At 38.6% G+C, this 19,456-nt stretch overlaps 3 protein-coding genes across 5 annotated transcripts; all 3 read right to left on the bottom strand.

The window, feature by feature from the left end:
• Positions 1 to 21: 21 nt before the first annotated feature.
• On the bottom strand, positions 22 to 8,398 carry LOC111663102 (uncharacterized). Of its 3 annotated transcripts, XM_087176855.1 has the most exons (11): positions 8,336 to 8,398; positions 6,579 to 7,204; positions 6,449 to 6,485; positions 6,072 to 6,148; positions 5,773 to 5,853; positions 5,538 to 5,597; positions 5,345 to 5,434; positions 5,146 to 5,241; positions 2,478 to 4,353; positions 1,630 to 1,779; positions 22 to 721 (listed from the first exon to the last, which is right to left on the bottom strand). In XM_087176855.1, the coding sequence occupies exons 2-11, from the start codon at positions 7,149 to 7,151 to the stop codon at positions 435 to 437; spliced, it is 3,327 nt and encodes a 1,108-aa protein (XP_087032981.1). In that variant the 5' UTR covers positions 7,152 to 7,204; positions 8,336 to 8,398; the 3' UTR covers positions 22 to 434. The 3 variants fall into 3 exon arrangements, with proteins under 3 accessions (XP_087032981.1, XP_023272938.1, XP_087032980.1); XM_023417170.2 differs by having other exon boundaries at positions 6,449 to 7,204; XM_087176854.1 differs by lacking the exon at positions 8,336 to 8,398 and adding an exon at positions 8,143 to 8,268 and having other exon boundaries at positions 6,449 to 7,204.
• A 49-nt stretch (positions 8,399 to 8,447) lies between these two features.
• On the bottom strand, positions 8,448 to 12,055 carry LOC111663055 (nuclear factor 7, brain-like). The gene has a single exon (XM_023417104.2). It carries the CDS (start codon positions 11,695 to 11,697, stop codon positions 10,270 to 10,272), a length of 1,428 nt encoding a protein of 475 aa, XP_023272872.1. The 5' UTR covers positions 11,698 to 12,055; the 3' UTR covers positions 8,448 to 10,269.
• Positions 12,056 to 14,706: 2,651 nt separating this feature from the next.
• LOC111663057 (nuclear factor 7, brain-like) lies at positions 14,707 to 17,852 on the bottom strand. The gene has a single exon (XM_023417107.2). The coding sequence runs from the start codon at positions 17,605 to 17,607 to the stop codon at positions 16,180 to 16,182; it is 1,428 nt and encodes a 475-aa protein (XP_023272875.1). The 5' UTR covers positions 17,608 to 17,852; the 3' UTR covers positions 14,707 to 16,179.
• Positions 17,853 to 19,456: the final 1,604 nt, after the last annotated feature.

The following is a 19,456-nucleotide window of genomic DNA, read 5'->3' as shown; positions in this document are numbered from 1 at the left end:
TTCAAAAATAAATTGCTAGAATATTATTCTTGGCACTTTATTATTGGTAAACTGTTATACAAAGTCAAACAAAATACCATATACTAGTATACCAAACAGAATAACAAAATGCAGTATACCAGATAACTTGGTTGTGGAGGGTAAACTTACAGCTCCAAAAACGTATTATCCATCAGCCATTTGTCAGTATTTATGAACGGTCTCTGTTTAAATGAACTTAATAAAATGGAACAAAATCACAGAGTAAGACAAACTGTAATCATAATAAACAGTGCTGACTGAGAACAACCATAAAATGTAATAAAAATGATCAATAATCAATCTATCCTTGGCCATTGTAAACGGATGGACGGAACTAGGGAGAGAGGCTGGTGAAGGATAAGAAAGTAGAAGAGGCAAAAGTTGCATGTTTTGCCATCAACAAAATATCACATCTACAACTGCTGAAAATGTCCAGTACTCTGCTGTGGTTCCACTTGCCCCGGCCTGTTACTGTTTGAGGATGTGCCACTTTGTCTTTTAAGGGCTGTGATCCTGTTCCTGACGTAGTCCTTTACACCTTTCCACGAACGCGTCCTCAGTGCTTTTGGCTCAGCCTCAAGACACTGAATGCAGTCGTTTTTCTGAGGCACCTTGTGTCCTTGAATGAAACGCATCATGTGTCTTTCGACAGCAAGAACCTCTGCTTCTTCCCATTTGTGTTTGCCCTTATTTTGAGACCCTGTTATGGGGAAAGCAGAAAGGAATAAACTTCTGTCATCACTGAAACAACTCTAGAAAAACTAAATATTCCTCAAAATTAGTTCCTGACATAACACAGCAAGGTGTCTTATTCTTAAGCTGAATGTTTGTTGAAGACAGGATCTTATATACACTGTTGTAACGAACATACTCTATTTTGTGGACAAAGACTCCAAACAAAGACAAGACAAAAGCTTCAAACCTGTAAATCTCACCCTCCAAATTTTCTTTTTTGTTTGTTTTGACATCAAAAAAGCTTGAACAAAAAACGAACAATTAATAACAACATTTGGAGACACTTTGTCTCGTCTCCCCTTTGACATGCATGAATGATTTTGAAATGTGTGGCCTATAGTGTTCAGAATTCAAACTACATTCATTACAAAACTGAAACATGAAACAGGGTGATTGGAACATCTAATTCAATTTAGAAGATCAACAAACTATTGAAACAGACAATCCAGACAAATTAAATACAGGCAGTAAATAAAAACCAAAAACATAATCATAATCATTAATTGTGGAAGTCTAATATCATAACATTAGGCAATGTGATGTGTTAAAAAGACAAAAACTATATATATATATATATATATATATATATATATATATTCTGGCAAACTGCAGGCTTGGGAGAATCGGGACCATCAACACCTAAAAAGTGGATTGGCAAGTCAAAAATAAAAATACTTGCAAATCAGGGCTCTACAGTGCGAGCAACTAAAAATAGATGTGTGCAAACTGTAAAATGTATTTAGGAGCACCACATGTGTATAAAAAGTATAACAAAATCACATATCAGTAATTTAAGCTTATAGACAATATGTCATAGAGTCATGAACCTAAAAAGAAAGGGACAGAAAGACGGTTAATGATCGCCAGTACTACCTTTGTTGTCTGAGTTGACAGGTCTTGGAGGTACAGTCACTTCGGTGCCTGCCGTTACTCCATGTGCTTGTTGATGATAAAAATCTGCTGGTTCATAGCTTGCACCGGAGACCTCAGTTTGATGCCATGATGCAGCTTGTTGTGATCTCGCTGCATTGAAGACACAAACAGGAAGTCTTATTTTACATAGTGTTTCCCATCTACCTATACGCACATTCCATTTTCAGCCTTACAGCCATTTGGTCGTGGTGACTGTATTTATTACAGCCATGTAGTGCGACACCCTCCATTCAATGGCAAAAAGTTACTCAGTGGTCTCTCAGGATACTAGTCACCCCCTTGTTTTCACCCTAACATCAACTGATTGAATGTAACCCTCAATTTAGTTTGAGCCATATTACATCAACAGATCACTGCACTGATATCTGAACCATTTGCCTCATGATATCAAATCAAATGTACAAATGAAAGCTAGTCCAAGTCCAGTTAAAAGGTTTTTAGATCTGCAAGTCTTCAAAACCAGACGGATGTGTATTCCAGGTTCCTGCATATGATATAATCTTTAATATGATGACAGTTGCTCTAAAGTATGGCACACGTGTGGACCCCATTGGTTCAACATTACTCAGAGATCATTAAAATATCACGCCAGCTGTTACTTTAGAAAGTGGTTTACTTTTGTATATTCAAGTGGAACGTGAAAAAGGTGGAAACGACCTTCATACTGAACGTAACCACAGACTGGCACCTTACCTAAATCCTGTAATTAATACTGAACTGTGCAAAACGTCACTTTGGTCTTTTGGCATATATATTTTTTAATTGCCTAAAAACTGAAAAATGATTACCCTCAGAAACCATTTCAACATCATCCAGCTGCATGTCGTTGTTCTGTCGCAGGGTTCGAACTTGATTATTAGGGCCTAAAATTTGGTCAGCCTCATCTTCATCCAGATTCAACAGCTGTAGCATTGTAGCATAATGCTTCCTGATCTTTCTCGATGTCAGCGCCTCAGGGTTTTTAGCTCCACATTCTTTGACATATTGTTGGATGCACTCCGACCCTTTGTAGGCAGACAGTGCACACGGTCGGCCGAAGAGAAAGGGATTCTTACTGGGGACCCCACATGTCTCGCGGGTCTTAACGAGAAGTTCCATAGCTGACACGAATGAGGGCTTTAGTAGAACAGGGACCATTCTCCCACAGTTCCCTCGTATGTCAACTCTAGTGAAGAGCCCACACATGGTTCTTTCCAAATCTGAGACGGATACATCCATGTCATCAAGCACGTTTGACTTTTTACGCGACATAAAAGTTGTTAGCTGTATCGTTGATATCTCTCCGGGTTTCCTCCTGTTGAAAATGATTGTCCGAGCGAGTATCACCTTGGCCAGAACAGCATAGCTTTCTGCAGAAGGTCCGTCTTTCAGTTTTTTCTCGGCAAGAAGATGAGCAGTCTCCATGTGGAAATTCAGGCGCTTTACATCTTGAGCGAATGGCACAGTTTTTTCTGTGGTCAGTTTAGTTTCTCTAAGAGTTGTTAATGCGCCTGAAGAAATTAGCTCATTCCATTTCTTCTGGTACACTGACAGGAAGTTTCGCGCAGACTCTGCCAGGCTTGCATCACCACACTTCACTGCGTTACTCTCAACAATACTACAGGCCTTCTGTAGGTGGTAGCCGAGCTTGAGGGCAAGTGAAGGAATGTTGTATGTTTTGTTTTCTGGGTCATAGCCTGCTAAGACTTTCACTGCAGAAACCACATGTCGGAAGCTTGAGGGGTAAAAGAAATCCTGCAGGTTCTTCAGAGGGGTTATTTTTTGAGCTTCGAGCACAAGCCTTGCTATCTGACGAAGGTTTTGTCTTATATAATCATGCTTCCTCACGTCAGATCCGTGTTGATTGAACATTTGCTCTCCAAACTGCAAGATAATCTTGTCATCCATGACGGCTTGTGTCACGTCATCGTAGATCATCTCGCACAGAATGCTCTTAAAGCCATCGCTTACACCAAGATCTCCTAAAGTTTCAAGCGCACACCGCGATGCGATGCGCTTTCTTCCAATCTGCGATTCATTTTCGTTCCTCACATTCTCCGGGCACAGTCTCATGTGCCTGTACAACGTTTTCTTCACATAAAGACCGCGACAGTAAAGACAATGAAGAAAGTCTTTGGCTTGTCCAGTTGTGTTGGGTCTTTTTCGGACAGCAAGTTGTCCCTTCCCGGTTCTCAAAACATCCTTATTATGTACAAAGTTTCCTTGATTTATTAGTTTGTTCCATATCTTCTGTCTTTCTCTGGAATGCATTGGATACTGAAATGCAACTGCAACCTCTGCTTTATCACTGTGGACTGTCTCTAGATGCCGTGCCATTTTGGCTAGTGGCTTAGAGCAGAACAAACAGTAATTCCTCTTGTCGTAAACACGGTGTGCTTTGGAATTTGAAGTCGGCAGCACCACAGCTCCGGGGGGCTGATTCTGATTAGTTGCACATGACTTTTTCAGACCTTTGTCCTTACACAAAGAACTTTCTAATTTAGCCTTTTTTTTCAACGGGAGAGGAGCTCTTTCGTCCATGGAGGTCGAGGAACAGCTGTGACTAGATTCATCTGAAGAGCCCCAGTCAGCGTCAGAATGGAAGTCAGAGAAGTCGCCATCGCTGTTAGGGATGTAATCAGGATCAGTGTCGTCCCCTGACTCAGCTGAGGTATTTTCCCTTTTCTGAAAAATCCGTAAAAACAATTGTGGAAATAAGATCAAAATCTGTGAATGAGGCAAATATAATCCTATGGAGTATTTCATGTTTTAAATTTCAGGACACAGAAACATATTAATAAAAAGATTTTCATTTGACTGATTCGACTTCAAAAGACTTTCTGTCCAGTCTTTAGGTCAATTACTATTTGCAATATGTGTATGATTGAAGTCTGCACCTGCCTAAAGTCTGAATTTATTTTGCAATATACACTGATCAGACACAACATTAAAACCACTTATCTGTGTTAATATTGTGGCTGATTGGTGTATTCATTTTGATTGATATATATTTCCAATATATAAATGTATATCTTTTTCAGTGCTGCAACTAACAATTTTATTCATAATCAATTAATTTGCCAATAATATTCTCAGTTAATGCCATTCAATGCTATTCAATTTTCTACCATATATGGCATAAAAAAGCAGGAAATCCTCACAAATGACAAGCTGGCACTAGGTAATACTCAGCATTTTTCCTTTGATAAATGACTGATGATTAGCGGTCATCACAATATTACAGTTCTGCCAATTGACTAGTCAATTAGTTGACTCATCGTTTCAGATCTAATATTATCGTTGATGAGATTACTGGCTGAAACAGGAAATGAAAAGCTTTGGGTGTCCTAAGGCCTGACAGTTACAAGTCACACCACATAAACGCAACATAAAGAACAGAAGAACATAACAGAAACAGACTGTTGGCAATGCCCTAACTTTCACATGGAAACTGTTTTAATAATAAAAGGTAACTACCTCTGATTCTCCTCCTGACATTGGCTTATCACAGGCCTCATCGTGTTCATCAAAGGTGGCAGGTGATAAACAATCTGCTGAAAGATCCGGCTGCGTCTGAAAAACAAAACAAACAACAAAAAGAAGGTAAGAAATTCTAACACTGTAAAAGTTAAGAAAAGTAATTTATGCAGAATTAATAATTGTAATATGGAGCTACCCTTGACTTTCCTGGAGACAGCTCAACTTGCTGTGCATTGCTGGTTTTAGTTTGTTCACACTGAGATGAATCATCCATTGATGGAGGAAACTAAGAGTGGAAACAATAGTGCGTAATATATTATAAGATATGAATTGTTTTATATCATTGCAAATCAAACTACAGCATCCAAATAAAGAGAAATGTCACCTACCTGATTAGCTGTGGGGAGAGGCTGCCCATCACTACCGTCATCTGGAGGGATTGATTCCAGCTTAGAGGGAGGACAAAGTAAAGTCAGTAGGGGGAAACTGTCGATAATTATCTATAACAATCTCTATAATATCACGGATTAAGAAATAAAATATCTTTACAGTAATACTGGATAGCAGCTATCTAAAGAAATAGTACTGATCTTCTATGATGAAAAATTGCCATAACACACTTACAAGTTTATCCATCTCTGCCAGCTGTTTAAGTAGTTGCGCACGGTGATGTAAAAGTACTGAACGCCATATCTCAGTGCTGCCCTGAAAGCAGATAAAATTTATTTAAAAAACATTAAAAGGTATAAATTAACAGTAATGATCTTCAATGGAACTCCACGTCTACGCTATTACAGTCAGTCAACCTTGATAGCAACAAACTATGTAAAAAATTACCACAGCTTAGATGTATTAGTACAAAAATAAACCACAAAAACAACAGAACTTTCTTCTGTTTTGGTGTTTGCGGTTAGGTTCCTCACCAGAGGAGTAATGTTCTCCTGCGATGGCTCATTGTTAGGATGAGCAGCTGCATCAGGGACAGATTTGCTTACGGCTCCTGAGGAAAAGAAAAGACTATGTAAGATGGTACAAAATGGTACAATATTGTAACATGAACTTATACGGAGGCAAATAATGGCTATAAGATTTGATTCTTTTTAAATTCAGTACGCTCAATTAGGATCTAAAAATTCAAGTGCAGTCAAAAAATTTGGCTAAAATGGTCTTGGTCCAATTCTGATATGAACATCAGACTTGACACAAAACACTACATGTTTAACCACACTGAAGAGGCTTTTCACCCTTCACTACATGACAAACATGCCACTGTAACACGCAGGTATTACAAATACAATACCCGTGCAGTGTGATGATGATATCCACTGAGGCTGCTCCTGAGAAGTAGAAGGGCCATAGCTGTGAGTGTATCCAGTAACACCAGCAGATTCCACATTCGCTCCTTCCAGAGTAGGTTGAGATGCACTTACACTTTGTCCACATGATGGCAAGCTCATAGGCAGATCCTGAAGTCTACTTGGTAAACCCTGATTGGTTAACAGAGGTCGAAATGTCGCTTTGTAAGGGTCATGGGGTGACAGAGGTGGTACATGTTGGGGCCTGCTGGGCTGTAATCCTTGGTTTGGTTGGGGAAGAGATGGTAGAGGTATAGTTTTTCCTTGGTTTGCAGTTAGCAGCAGTGATGAAGTCTGTGGGCTTTGCTGAGCACAGGAAATAAGGGGACAGGCACTTGGGATAGCAGTGTTGGCAAATAACGTGGTGGATGATAGATTGCTACTAATGTGAGAGGCTTTGTACAGGACAGAGTGATGAGTGTTATTTGTGGATGATAAGGTGCTGAGGTTGCTCAAACAGCTTTGATTGGATGTCTGCAGATGGTCGTAGGAGGGTCGCTGTTCAGAAGACAAGCCCAAGCTGAGATGCTGAGAGCTAGTCACTGAGTTGAGGGGGGGTCCTTGAGTTAAAGTTGTGGACCAGCCGTTCTGGCCCACCCACGACTGACAGGGTAGGTGGCTCTTATTTGCTGTTGGGTTCTCCATCATTGTGCATAATCAACAAACTTGCTTGAAATCTCTTATTTCCTTGGACACAGGTCCTGGCAGAGCAAAACAAAACACACAATTTACCATCATGCCCACGACACAGTTGCATTTCTACTTACATCACATCCATCTTCATTGACTTTGTGCAACATAATAGAAGGGACAGTGTGGTTTAGGAAATAATATTTCATCAGCTGGCCATAAGAGAGAAAGGAATGCTGGGCTTCAGCTGGAAAGAATTACTGTAGGGCTTGAGCTGAATTTAAAAAGACGCAAAAGAGTCCATATAATAAAAAAAATTTAAAAAAATACTGTCAGATTACTAATAGCCTGAATTGGGGGGGATTATATCCAACCCTAGTTTTTAATACAGAAGTTCAAAAAATGTAAACTAGCCTAATACATGTACATGTATAGATGTTAACGTCTATAGATAATTAACAACTCACAGATATTAATGAAATTGTTTTTTGTATTTTTTTTCATTAAATCTATGGAATATCCAAAAAAAAAAGAAGAAAGAAAGAAAGAAAAAGCAAACTACTACAGTTTCAGTCCAAGTCCAAAGTAATGTCTTAAAAACTCTTGTTTGGTTCAATCTCAAGTACAAAGATATTCAGTTTTGAACGAAAGCATATGATAGACTCAGATAATGTTTAGCATTTTTTGAACAATTTTTGCTTGGCAAATAACTGAAATCATTAATCGATCATCGAAATAGTTTATGATTATTTACCTGTAAATCACAGAATCAACTACTCGTTTCAGCTGTACATGGGATTTAACATGAGTTTCTACCGAAGAAAAAGCCCATTTAAAACAGTTGACATCGTCTTTTTATAGAACACACTGAAAGATTAAGTGTAGAGTTTATAGAGCTTTTCATTTCAATGAGTGACTTCGTTATTTTCTCCAAATCACTTTGTATTAATATTTACAGTAGGGAATGGTCAACTGTGCTTAAATCGTTACGTGTTCACTGACAACATACCTTGAGGTTAGTAGTTATTTAGCTAGCTACGTTGATTAGCCGTTACTGTTAGCAGTTAGCAAGCTCGTCTGTGAAATACCGGAATTATTCGTAGCGGTAACAACGACTGCAAAATGACCGGACTTAAAGATACAAACGTATTTACAGACACATCTTATATTCATTAAAACATGTTTGAACAGGAGTACCACACCTGCGGACATCGGGCAACGGCCTTTGTTTACCTCACATGCTGTTAACATAATACTTCCGCTTGTTTTTTCAGAATAAGAGCGTTAACTCCACAAACACAGCAAGGCATGAAATAAATTAATGAAAAACTTTTATTTGAAACATTTCGAAACATTTCAACACATTGACTGAAACTAAACAAGTTTAACAACGTTTTTATTTTTCTATCGCAGTAGCAGAAAACATTTCCTGCTCATATATCTGTGTTCAATTCATCCAATTGAACTAAATATAGAGACAAAAGCTTTTAATTCGTTTTTATTTTATTTATTCGTATTGTATTTTATTCTGAACTTCATTTCAATTCAAGTCAAATGTTCTGACTGTTTCTAACTGTGAGATCACACACACAGTGAGCAGCTGTGAAAATCAGTGCAACTCCAACAAAATTAAACAGGTTGTACAACCTTTCTCCAACATGCAATGATTTATTCTTCAAATAGTTTTACATATTTAGGATTATTTCAAGTTTGTTTTCATGTGACGTCACAAAAGGAAATATCATGAGTTTTATTTTGTAAATAAAAGTTGAAGAGCAGATACTGAGATTTAGATAAACTGTGTTCTGAAAACAGACTGAAAGAGTTTCAGGAAGAAATTTGTTGTTTTGAAAACAAAAATGAAGTTTAAACCATCAATAGGTCAAGATGAAGTAATGTGCTGCTTTATGATATACATACAAATATACTGTAATTCACACTGAGTTTTCTAAAATGAAGATTATCAGAAACGGAAACAAAATTATAAAATAAATCTCATTTCCTGTCTGAAAAAAATCTAGTAAAAACGGCTGGTGATTTTTTTTACACATCATGTAAAGTAGCATCCATAAAATGTACATTTGATAAACCTATATCTCACCATTATGAACTGGACATTTAGCTTTCATGTCATTGACCAAGTAGAACGATACAAAAATGACAAATAACGTATGAAGAGGCAGTGTAATTAAATACTTCATTAAAATAAATCTCTATTAAAACATCTGTTTTCTAAGAATAAAACTACAGATCCAAAACTCATCAAATGACACAAGAAGATCAAAAAGTAAAACTGCTTATGAACAAACTGTCACAGAAGTGAAACAGTCAGAGCATCAGGACAGTGGATATAAACTACTATACAATGTTTGACTCAAAACAAGATGCTGAGAACCAGGATAATGAACAGCTCTGATTTGTAAAGTTTGTCTCCTGATGATGTGATACAGCTTCAGCAGTTTGTTGTCACATTTTCTTGGATATTTATCTTTATTTTAAGAATAAAGATCCAACAAACCTACAAATTAAATCTATTTTTGAAAAGCTGAAAATCGACAGCAGGAGTTACCATCATGAATAAGTCTGAACTAAAGAAAACAAAACAGTAACTAAATGATTTTCATATAAAAACAACAGTTTGGGTTTTCATGTATTTACAGGGAGTTTCCATGACAACAACAATTGAAGATAAAAATCATTTTACATGATCAATTTCAGACAGTAAAGTTTCTGTGGCCCTCAACAACAGATCAATTCTCTTCATGAATAAAATAATTAGACAACAATTAATCAGAAATCTTACAAACTAAAACTGATGATGATGATATTATTAAAAATCTGTCTTGATTTGCAGCTGTATAAAAGTTTATCAACTGATCTGATTCAGTTGAAAATAGTTGTTGAGTTGTTCATGTTTTCAGTTTTGTACATCAACACAATTCTGGATAATTCATTTCAGAGCACAGAAACAAGGAGCTAAATGTTTTAGTGACCCTCAACACCAAATCACATCTGTTTTAAAGACTAAATGACAGGTGAGCAGGTGTAGAAGCAGGTTGGCTGTAAAGTGTGATGATGAGTTTAGAGTGTAATAAACCTCAAACCATCATGAGAGAAAAACTAACATCCCTGAACATCACAGAGAAATCTCAGTGTGACACAATTTGATATCAGAGGTTTTGGCGTCACCAGACTTTGTAATACTGAAATATGGGACGAGTTTCTCAGTGAAAGTGTCTCTGTAAGTGTAGATGTGAGTCATGTCTTCAGGGTCGTAGAAGGACACCTCCCCCCTGTCATAGTCCAGCTGGACTCTGATCCTCTGGAGACTCTTCTTCACTTTGACAGTCTTACCAACACCATTGGTGTATTTTCCACTGCGATGAAATAAACACCAGAATCCATATTCTGGTGAAATAAAAATTTCTCCCTTTCTGTCAACTGACTCTTTAGTCAAACCCACATTCCAGACAGGATGGTCTCCCACCTCCACCTCCCAGCTGTGTTTCCCTGAGCTGAAGCCCTCAGAGCCCAGAACATGGGCATACTTAGTGAATCTCTCTGGATTGTCAGGGAGCTGCTGCTTTGTGTATTCCTGTCTACCACTGGTCAGATCATCAGACAAATGGATCCAGGGGTTTGCAGTGTTTGGGTCCAGAATGACAGGACTGAAGTGGACTTTCTCCTTCATCTGCTCCCAGACTCTGAAGGACAGGTTGCCCAGGTGTTTGGCCACATCTATCAGAGCTCCTGAGAGCAGCTGTGGATCTGACAGTGAGCACTGGGCTCTGGCTCTGGTCTGAGTGGCTTTATAACTGCTGAGGAACGGCACGTTGTGTTTCTGCAGGTCTTCTTCAACAGCAGAGATACTGTCTGACAGAGAGGAGATCTGCTCCTGAATCATCTTCATCTCTCTGCTGATAGTCTTCCCCTTCTGCTCCTCTTCCTCCCTCAGAGCTGCCAGTCTGGACTCCTCTTCCTCTTTCAGGAACTGGTGGAGCTTGTTGAACTCTGCTCTGATCTGCCTCTCTGTGGACAACAACTGCTTCTTGGAGTGTTGAATCACTTCACTGTATGTTTCCTCCACTTGTTTGTATTTGTTCCTCTTGTCCTGCAGAGACTTTAAGTCAGATTTCAGCTGCTCCTTCAGGTCACTGACTGCTTGTTCTACAGGAACCACCTTGTGACCGTGGTGGAGAGAAAACTCACAGACAGGACACACAGCTCTGTCTTCATCCTTACAGAACAATTTAGGCTCTTCTTGATGTTTACTACAAACCACATTCACCTTCTTCTCTCCCAGTTCTGTCTCAGATGATCCAGATTTCTGTCTCCCAGCAAAGGAATCAGCCAGTTCCTTCAGTGCAAAGTTTATACCTGTAAAATTCTTTGAAGACTTTCTTTTACAAATGGGACAGTTTTTGTTTTTAGCTTGTTCCCAGAATTTCTTCAGGCAGCTTGAACAGAAGCTGTGGTTGCAGCTCAGAGACACAGGATCTCTGAAAGTCTCTGAACACACGTGGCAACTCAGGAAACTTTCAACCAGAGCGACTTTCTCAGCCATTTGTCTTGGTATCTTAATTATATTTAACAGCAAGACTCACCAAGTCACTGTCTCTGCAACTGAAAATATTCCAAACGCTGTTTTCCAGCAGAGATCTGACACCCTGTAATGGCGTCTCAACAATGAATCAACAATGTCAACTTCTACTTTCACTTTCTTTCACCTCGGTCATTGGTTAACTTATTACCGGTATGAAATGCTGCCATGTTGTTGTGTCACCAGCAGATGGAGCCGTCTGTTCGTCATTTAGAGTTTAATATTTTCCTCTTGACTCTTGTATGTTACAGTTGATTTCCTGACAAAACCATCAGAATGAGCCAAATCTGAAAAAGGTATGACCCCTGATTCTTTGTTTCACTAAATTAACAATGTAAACGTTCATGAACTGACACAAAGAAGCAGAAGTTTGTGGTATCTTAGTCTCGTGAGGACTGAACACTTTTACTTTGTAATAATAGGAAACATTTTCTTCCGATATGTCTGTATCTGTATATATCTGTGTTCATTTTAGTCACGTGAGCTAAATACAGAACAATCAGTTAACAAGCACGAATAGAAAAGCTTTTCATCAGGTTTCATTTCATTTCCTATCTTATAATCTTCTATTGATCTCACTGGCAAAATGTATGTAAAACCTGTTGGTTACAAACATGAGACTAAATTCAATAACATTAGTAATTTTTCAGCATTCTTTAGCCTCTTATTCACATTAAGGATCACAATACATTTGCTTATCTCATTTATTAGTTGAAAGAAGTATAAGATTACGAACTGCAAAGTAAATAACCATTGATTGGGTGTTTCATTTGAAACCAGCACATAAATATTCAGTCAATTTCTCTTTCAATTCATAAATACAACAACGAAAACAGTGTGTCATAAACACACTACTCATATAGCTGTTATTGCTGAGGTGGTATAGAAATAAAATATCACTTCTGCCTCCAAATACCTAAAAGAATCCTTTAGTCATAAAATGTGGTTTGAGCTTTTAAAATCAATCCAAGAAATTTCTCCTGAAAACGACTTTTACATTTGGCCTGTCTCTGGTTTTCAATGTATGATGGACAGTCACCCCCTCATTGCTCCCATATGCTCCGAGTGATGTAAGAGCCACATTAAGAATTGTCCATATTTAGTGACTTAATAGTAAAAATGTCGAAATGCTCTTTTAATAATTCTTCCAGTTACATCACAGCCAATAGCTCTCAGTTGGAGTTGATCAGTCTGTGGAGCAAGACAGTTTTTTTGACCGGTGTGCCAAGTCGAGCACAAAGAGTGAATCTTGTAACTTTATTTTTGTTCTGAGTAAACATTTTAAATGGAGGTACCGCTCCTGTTTGCATCAAGCTCATTGCCCATACACAGACTAAAACAGTACTGGTTATCTGCCTCGCTGGTAAGAAAGAAGATTGGCGCTACAGATGAAAAATGTTTAATGTGCGTTAATGCTACTTAATAAGCAGGTGATAATCAGAGAGCCTCACTACACACCATTTGTCCACCGTCTCTTTCGTCCTGACGTCCACTATGTTGTGCTTGTTCAGGCAGAAGATATTTGGCTGATGAAAGCTGACTTCACCTTTGAGTTCCCTTGTTCTGCCATGCCCAACGTTATCTATGTGGGTGCATGTAAACCCTCCAAGCTGTTTCCTCAACATCTGGAGGACTTTGTCCAGAGCTCTGAGGAAAATGGGGAAATTATTATGAGCTTGGAGACCTTGGTGGGGAGTCTCTTCTACGTTCTGCTTACAGTCCTGTCACACCCTGTAATGACACCTGAGCAGCGATGACAATCAAAACAACTGTTTTCATTTTCTTCACCTCTGTCATTGGTTGAATTTTACCAGTCGGAAATGCTGCCGTGTCATTTTGTCACCAGCAGATGGAGCTGCCACAAAGTGTTTCAGAGAGAAATATTAGACTCCTTGTTTCACACAGCACAGTCATCTGTAGGCAAACAACACAACATTGAAAATGTCTCATCATTCTGATCCGTCTCTCCTTTTCTCAACAAAGATCATGTAGATCAGAGATTACATAGATTATAACATTTCTACAATTCACAATAAGAATGAATCAAGGAGAGTTTTCTGTTCACTCAGTTAGGAGTGAACGTCTACACTGACACCAGACCAGTTTGACAACATTTTTTGTTTCAGCAACTGCACCAGGAAACATTCTGCCAACATGTCAGTATGAAGATGTTTATTTCCTCCAGATAGATTAAATGTTGCAGGTATTAACTTCAAATGCAGCTACAAAGTTTTAATTCAACCCTCAGATCTTCTTTCTTGTTAATCTTGTGCAGATGTTTTTTCTTTTCTTTGCCCCACATGTTCTCACTGATTCACTTCTTCATTTAATCACTCAGTCATATGTCATTTACTGTCATTCTCTGTTCAGGGTCACAGGAGGACATGAGTATATATCCCATCATGCACTGGTCGGACTGATTATAATGAGATTGACAAATGACTCACAAATAACTAATGATCAGATTTTTATATTGTTAACAAAACATGAATGTTCTGTCAATTTCTTGTTTCTCATTAAAATCAAACAGGAAAACAATGAGGATTGAAGAAATGTCGTCCAGGCAGGAAGAGAAGTTGTTTAAAGACCTTCTGTAACTTTCTAATGATAAACTACAGGATTGTGGCAGATCTGTAACAGAGAAATGATCCATCTTCAGATCTGATTTCTGACTGTTTCTTTTAAAGTATATTTTTTGGGGCTTTTGTGCCTTTATTGGACAGGATAGTGGAGAGAGACAGGAAACAGAGAGAGGGGGAATGACATGCAGTAAAGGCTGTCCGATGCGGGACTCGAGCCGGGGCCAACTGCAGCGAGGGCTGTAGCCTCTACACATGGGGCGCCTGCTTAGACCACTACGCCACACGACACCCATTTCTGACTGTTTCTAACTGTGAGATCACACACACAGTGAGCAGCTGAACGCTGTGAAAATCAATGCAACTCCAACAAAATTAAACAAGTTGTACAACCTTTCTCCAACATGCAATGATTTATTCTTCACATAGTTTTACATATTTAGGATTATTTCAAGTTTGTTTTCATGTGACGTCACAAAAGGAAATATCAAGAGTTTTGTTTTGTAAATAAAAGTTGAAGAGCAGATACTGAGATTTAGATAAACTGTGTTCTGAAAACAGACTGAGAGTTTTAGGAAGAAATTTGTTGTTTTGAAAACAAAAATTAAGTTTAAACCATCAATAGGTCAAGATGAAGTAATGTGCTGCTTTATGATATACATACAAATATACTGTAATTCACACTGAGTTTTCTAAAATGACGATTATCAGAAACAGAAACAAAATCATAAAATAAATCTAATTTCCTGTCTGAAAAAAAATCTGAGTAAAAACTGCTGGTGATTTATTTACACATCATTTAAAGTAGCATCCATAAGATGTAGATTTGATGAACCTATATCTCACCATTATGAACTGGACATTTAGCTTTAATGTCATTGACCAAGTAGACCGATACAAAAATGACAAATAACGTATGAAGAGGCAGTGTAATTAAATATTTCATTGAAATAAATCTCAATTAAAACATCTCTTTCCAAAGAATTAAACTACAGATCCAAAACTCATCAAACGACACAAAAAGATCAAAAAGTAAAACTGTCACAGAAGTGAAACAGTCAGAGCATCAGGACAGTGGATATAAACTACTAAACAATGTTGTTTGACTCAAAACAAGATGCTGAGAACCAGGATAATGAACAGCTCTGATTTGTAAAGTTTGTCTCCTGATGAGGTGATACAGCTTCTGCAGTTTGTTGTCACATTTTCTTGGATATTAATCTTTATTTTAAGAATAAAGATCCAACAAACCTGCAAACTAAATCTATTTTTAAAAAGCTGAAAATCGACAGCAGGAGTTACCATCATGAATAAATCTGAACTAAAGAAAACAAAACTGTAACTAAATGATTTTCATATAAAAACAACAGTTTGGATTTTCATGTATTTACAGGGAGTTTCCATGACAACAACAATTGAATAAAAATCTTTTTACATGATCAATTTCAGACAGTAAAGTTTCTGTGGCCCTCAACAACAGATCAATTCTCTTCATGAATAAAATAATTAAACAACAATTAATCAGAAATCTTAAAAACTAAAGCAGATGATGATGATATTATTTAAAATCTGTCTTGATTTGCAGCTGTATAAAAGTTTATCACCTGATCTGATTCAGTTGAAAACAGTTGTTGAGTTGTTCATGTTTTCAGTTTTGTACATCAACACAATTCTGGATAATTCATTTCAGAGCACAGAAACAAGGAGCTAAATGTTTTAGTAACCCTCAACACCAAATCACATCTGTTTTAAAGACTAAATGACAGGTGAGCAGGTGTAGAAGCAGCTTGGCTGTAAAGTGTGATGATGAGTTTAAAGTGTAATAAACCTCAAACCATCATGAGAGAAAAACTAACATCCCTGAACATCACAGAGAAATCTCAGTGTGACATAGTTTGATAACAGAGGTTTTGGCGTCACCAGCTTCTCCAATATTAAAATATGGGAAGAGTTTCTCAGTAAAAGTGTCTCTGTGAGTGTAGATGTGAGTCGTGTCTTCAGGGTCGTAGAAGGACACCTCCCCCCTGTCATAGTCCAGCTGGACTCTGATCCTCTGGAGACTCTTCTTCACTTTGACAGTCTTACCAACACCATTGGTGTATTTTCCACTGCGATGTGTTAAACACCAGAATCCATATTCTGGTGAAGCAGGACACTCTCCCTTCCTGTCAACTGACTCTTTAGTCAAACCCACAATCCAGTCAGGATGGTCTCCCACCTCCACCTCCCAGCTGTGTTTCCCTGAGCTGAAGCCCTCAGAGCCCAGAACAGTGACATACTGAGTGAATCTCTCTGGATTGTCAGGGAGCTGCTGCTTTGTGTCCCCATGTCTCACACTGGTCAGATCATCAGACAGATGGATCCAGGGGCTTGCAGTGTTTGGGTCCAGAATGACAGGACTGAAGTGGACCTTCTCCTTCATCTTCTCCCAGACTCTGAAGGATAGGTTGCCCAGGTGTTTGGCCACATCTGTCAGAGCTCCTGAGAGCAGCTGTGGATCTGACAGTGAGCACTGGGCTGTGGCTCTGGTCTGAGTGGCTTTATAACTGCTGAGGAACGGCACGTTGTGTTTCTGCAGGTCTTCTTCAACAGCAGAGATACTGTCTGACAGAGAGGAGATCTGCTCCTGAATCATCTTCATCCCTCTGCTGATAGTCTTCCCCTTCTGTTCCTCTTCCTCCCTCAGAGCTGCCAGTCTGGACTCCTCTTCCTCTTTCAGGAACTGGTGGAGCTTGTTGAACTCTGCTCTGATCTGCCTCTCTGTGGACGACAGCTGCTCCTTGGAGATTTCAGTCATTTCACTGTATGTTTTCTCCACTTGTTTGTATTTGTTCCTCTTGTCCTGCAGAGACTTTAAGTCAGATTTCAGCTGCTCCTTCAGGTCACTGACTGCTTGTTCTACAGGAACCACCTTGTGACCGTGGTGGAGAGAAAACTCACAGACAGGACACACAGCTCTATCTTCATCCATACAGAACAATTTAGTCTCTTCTTGATGTTTACTACAAACCACCTCCACCTTCTTCTCTCCCAGTTCTGTCTCAGATGATCCAGATTTCTGTCTCCCAGCAAAGGAATCAGCCAGTTCCTTCAGTGCAAAGTTTACAGTTGGAAAAGCCTCTGAGGATTTCCTTTTACAAATGGGACAGTTTTTGTTTTTAGCTTGTTCCCAGAATTTTTTCAGGCAGCTTGAACAGAAGCTGTGGTTGCAGCTCAGAGACACAGGATCTTTGAAAGTCTCTGAACACACATGGCAACTCAGGAAACTTTCAACCAGAGCGACTTTCTCAGCCATTTCCTTGGTATTTTGATTATATTTAACAGCAAAACTCACCAAGTCACCGTCTCTGCAACGTTCTGCTTACAGTCCCGTCACACCCTGTACGGACATCTGAGCAGCGATGACAATCAAAACAACTATTTTCATTTTCTTCACCTCTGTCATTGGTTGAATTTTACCAGTCGGAAACGCTGCCGTGTCATTTTGTCACCAGCAGATGGAGCTGCCACAAAGTGTTTCAGAGAGAAATATTTGAATCTTTGTTTCACACAGCACAGTCATCTGTAGGCAAACAACACAACATTGAAAATGTCTCATCATTCTGATCCGTCTCTCCTTTTCTCAACAAAGATCATGTAGATCAGAGATTACATAGATTATAACATTTCTACAATTCACAATAAGAATGAATCAAGGAGAGTTTTCTGTTCACTCAGTGAGGAGTGAACGTCTACACTGACACCAGACCAGTTTGACAACATTTTATGTTTCAGCAACTGCACCAGGAAACATTCTGCCAACATGTCAGTATGAAGATGTTTATTTCCTCCAGATAGATTAAATGTTGCAGGTATTAACTTCAAATGCAGCTACAAAGTTTTAATTCAACCCTCAGATCTTCTTTCTTCTTGTTAATCTTGTGCAGATGTTTTTTCTTTTCTTTGCCCCACATGTTCTCACTGATTCACTTCTTCATTCAATCACTCAGTCATATGTCATTTACTGTCTCTCTCTGTTCAGGGTCACAGGAGGACATGAGTATATATCCCATCATGCACTGGTCGGACTTTCTTATTTCTCATTAAAAGTAAACAGGAAAACAATGAGGATTGAAGAAATGTCATCCAGGCAGGAAGAGAAGTTGTTTAATGACCTTCTGTAACTTTCTAATGATAAACTACAGGATTGTGGCAGATCTGTAACAGAAAAACGATCCATCTTCAGATCTGATTTCTGACTGTTTCTAACTGTGAGATCACACACACAGTGAGCAGCTGACCGCTGTGAAAATCAATGCAACTCCAACAAAATCAAACAAGTTGTACAACCTTTCTCCAACATGCAATGATTTATTCTTCACACAGTTTTACATATTTAGGATTATTTCAAGTTTGTTTTCATGTGTCGTAACAAAAGGAAAATATTGTATTGTAATTGTAAATAAAAGTTGAAGAGCAGATACTGAGATTTAGATAAACTGTGTTCTGAAAACAGACTGAAAGAGTTTCAGGAAGAAATTTTTTGTTTTGAAAACAAAAATGAAGTTTAAACCATCAATAAGTCAAGATGAAGTAATGTGCTGCTTTATGATATACATACAAGTATACTGTAATCATGTAAAGTAGCATCCATAAGATGTACATTTGATAAACCTATATCTCACCATTATGAACTGGACATTTAGCGTCAGCCAATCTTGTGGCAGCATTTATTTCAAAGTGGACAATCCTGCAGATACAGGTCAGGAGCTTCAGTCAATGTACACAACAAACATCACAATGAGGGGAAGATGTGATCTCAGTGACTTTGACTGTAGCATCATTGTTGGTGTCGGACGAGCTGGTTGGACGATTCATGAAACAGCTGATCCCCTGAGATTTTCACACACAGCAGTCTCTAGAGTTTTTACTCACAATGGAGCCAAAAACAAAAAAAACATCCAGTGATCAGCAGCTCCGAGGACGGAAACACCTTGTAGAGGAGAGAGCTCAGAGGTCAGTGGTCACACTGGAACTGACAGAAAGGCTACGGTCACTCAGACAACCACTTTTTACAACTGTGGTGAGCAGAGAAGCATCTCAGAGCGATGAACACGTCGAACGTTGAGGCAGCAGATGGTAGAGTCACAATTCAGCATCAGCAG

The sequence above is a fragment of the Seriola lalandi genome, unplaced genomic scaffold, assembly GCF_002814215.2.
Source record: "Seriola lalandi dorsalis isolate HSWRI2012SDOR001 ecotype SW California unplaced genomic scaffold, Sedor1 jcf7180002054572, whole genome shotgun sequence".
In the NCBI taxonomy this organism is placed as follows: Eukaryota; Metazoa; Chordata; class Actinopteri; order Carangiformes; family Carangidae; genus Seriola; species Seriola lalandi.
Note: the sequence above shows the minus strand (reverse complement) of the source record. Positions and strands in the feature narration are given on the sequence as shown.